A 1,175-nucleotide genomic window follows, 5' to 3' on the forward strand; every position below is an offset into this window, starting at 1 on the left:
GATGGATGCCACTTGAAGGGCAGGTTTGGTGGGCAATTATTGTCTGCCACTGCCAATGATGGAAATGACAATAGATTCCCAGTGGCAATGGTTGTGGTTAAGTAAGAGAACAAGGACAGCTGGATCTAGTTCTTAGAGCAGTGACAGGCAAAAAGTATTATCATTACATGCTTACCTACTTACATGCTTACTTGCTGACATTGAATGCTTACTTGATTGCAAGGCCTTCTACCTGCAATGGAGACTCTATTCCCAACTGTGGAGCACAAGTATTGTGTGAAGCACATATACAACAACTTTAAGGTTAATCATAGGGACATGGAGTTGAAGAGTGTACTATGGAGGTGTGCTGGCACAACATCAGCCAGGAAGTTTGAGAGGAGGATGGACCATCTTAAGAGTTTGGATGAAGAAGCTTGGAAGTACCTGGCTGATATAGAGCCTGCACAGTGGACCAGATCCCACTTTTCTTCAAGAGCTTTGACAGATTGTCTGGTAAACAATCTGAGTGAGAGTTTTAACTCTATGACTGTAAACGCTAGAGACAATCCCATCTTATCAATGTTAGAGTGGATCAGAGTTAGGCTTATGACTAGGCTGTATACAAAAAAGATTGGCATAGAAAAGTATGGTGGCAAGTTGTGTCCAAGCATACAGGACAAGTTGGAGAAGTTAAAATTAGAGTCTAAGAGCTTCTGTGCAATGTCATTTGGGAGGTTTGTGTATGAGGTTGACAATGAGAGAGAAAGGCATGTGATGGACTTGGTAGGGAGGACATGCACTTGTAGAGTATGGGACTTGACAGGAATCCCCTACAAGCATGGAGTTACAGCCATTTTTGTGAATCGTGAGAAACCAGAAGACTACACACATCCATGATACTACAAGGATGCTTTTTGGGAGACATACAAGACACTCATACCTCCCATGCCTAGCCAATTTGAGTGGATGTCAAGTGGTTAACCTAAGCCTGTTGCACCTATTATCTATAAGCCACTAGGCAAGCCACCCATGAAGAGGAAGAGAGACGTTGATGAGCCAAGGAACCCTTATAAGGTGTCTAAAGCAAACAAGCCAATGAGATGTGGAAGGTGTCAACAAGAAGGGCACAATGCAAGGGGATGCAAGGCTAATGTCACTGGTGAGACACCATGGGAGAAGAGACAGAGATTGCA

At 43.6% G+C, this 1,175-nt stretch overlaps 1 protein-coding gene across 1 annotated transcript; it reads left to right on the top strand.

The window, feature by feature from the left end:
- Positions 1–237: 237 nt before the first annotated feature.
- LOC142631394 (uncharacterized) lies at positions 238–879 on the top strand. Its single transcript, XM_075805562.1, has one exon. It carries the CDS (start codon positions 238–240, stop codon positions 877–879), a length of 642 nt encoding a protein of 213 aa, XP_075661677.1.
- The last annotated feature ends 296 nt before the right edge of the window (positions 880–1,175 follow it).

Source organism: Castanea sativa, chromosome 1 (genome assembly GCF_040712315.1).
Source record: "Castanea sativa cultivar Marrone di Chiusa Pesio chromosome 1, ASM4071231v1".
In the NCBI taxonomy this organism is placed as follows: domain Eukaryota; kingdom Viridiplantae; phylum Streptophyta; class Magnoliopsida; order Fagales; family Fagaceae; genus Castanea; species Castanea sativa.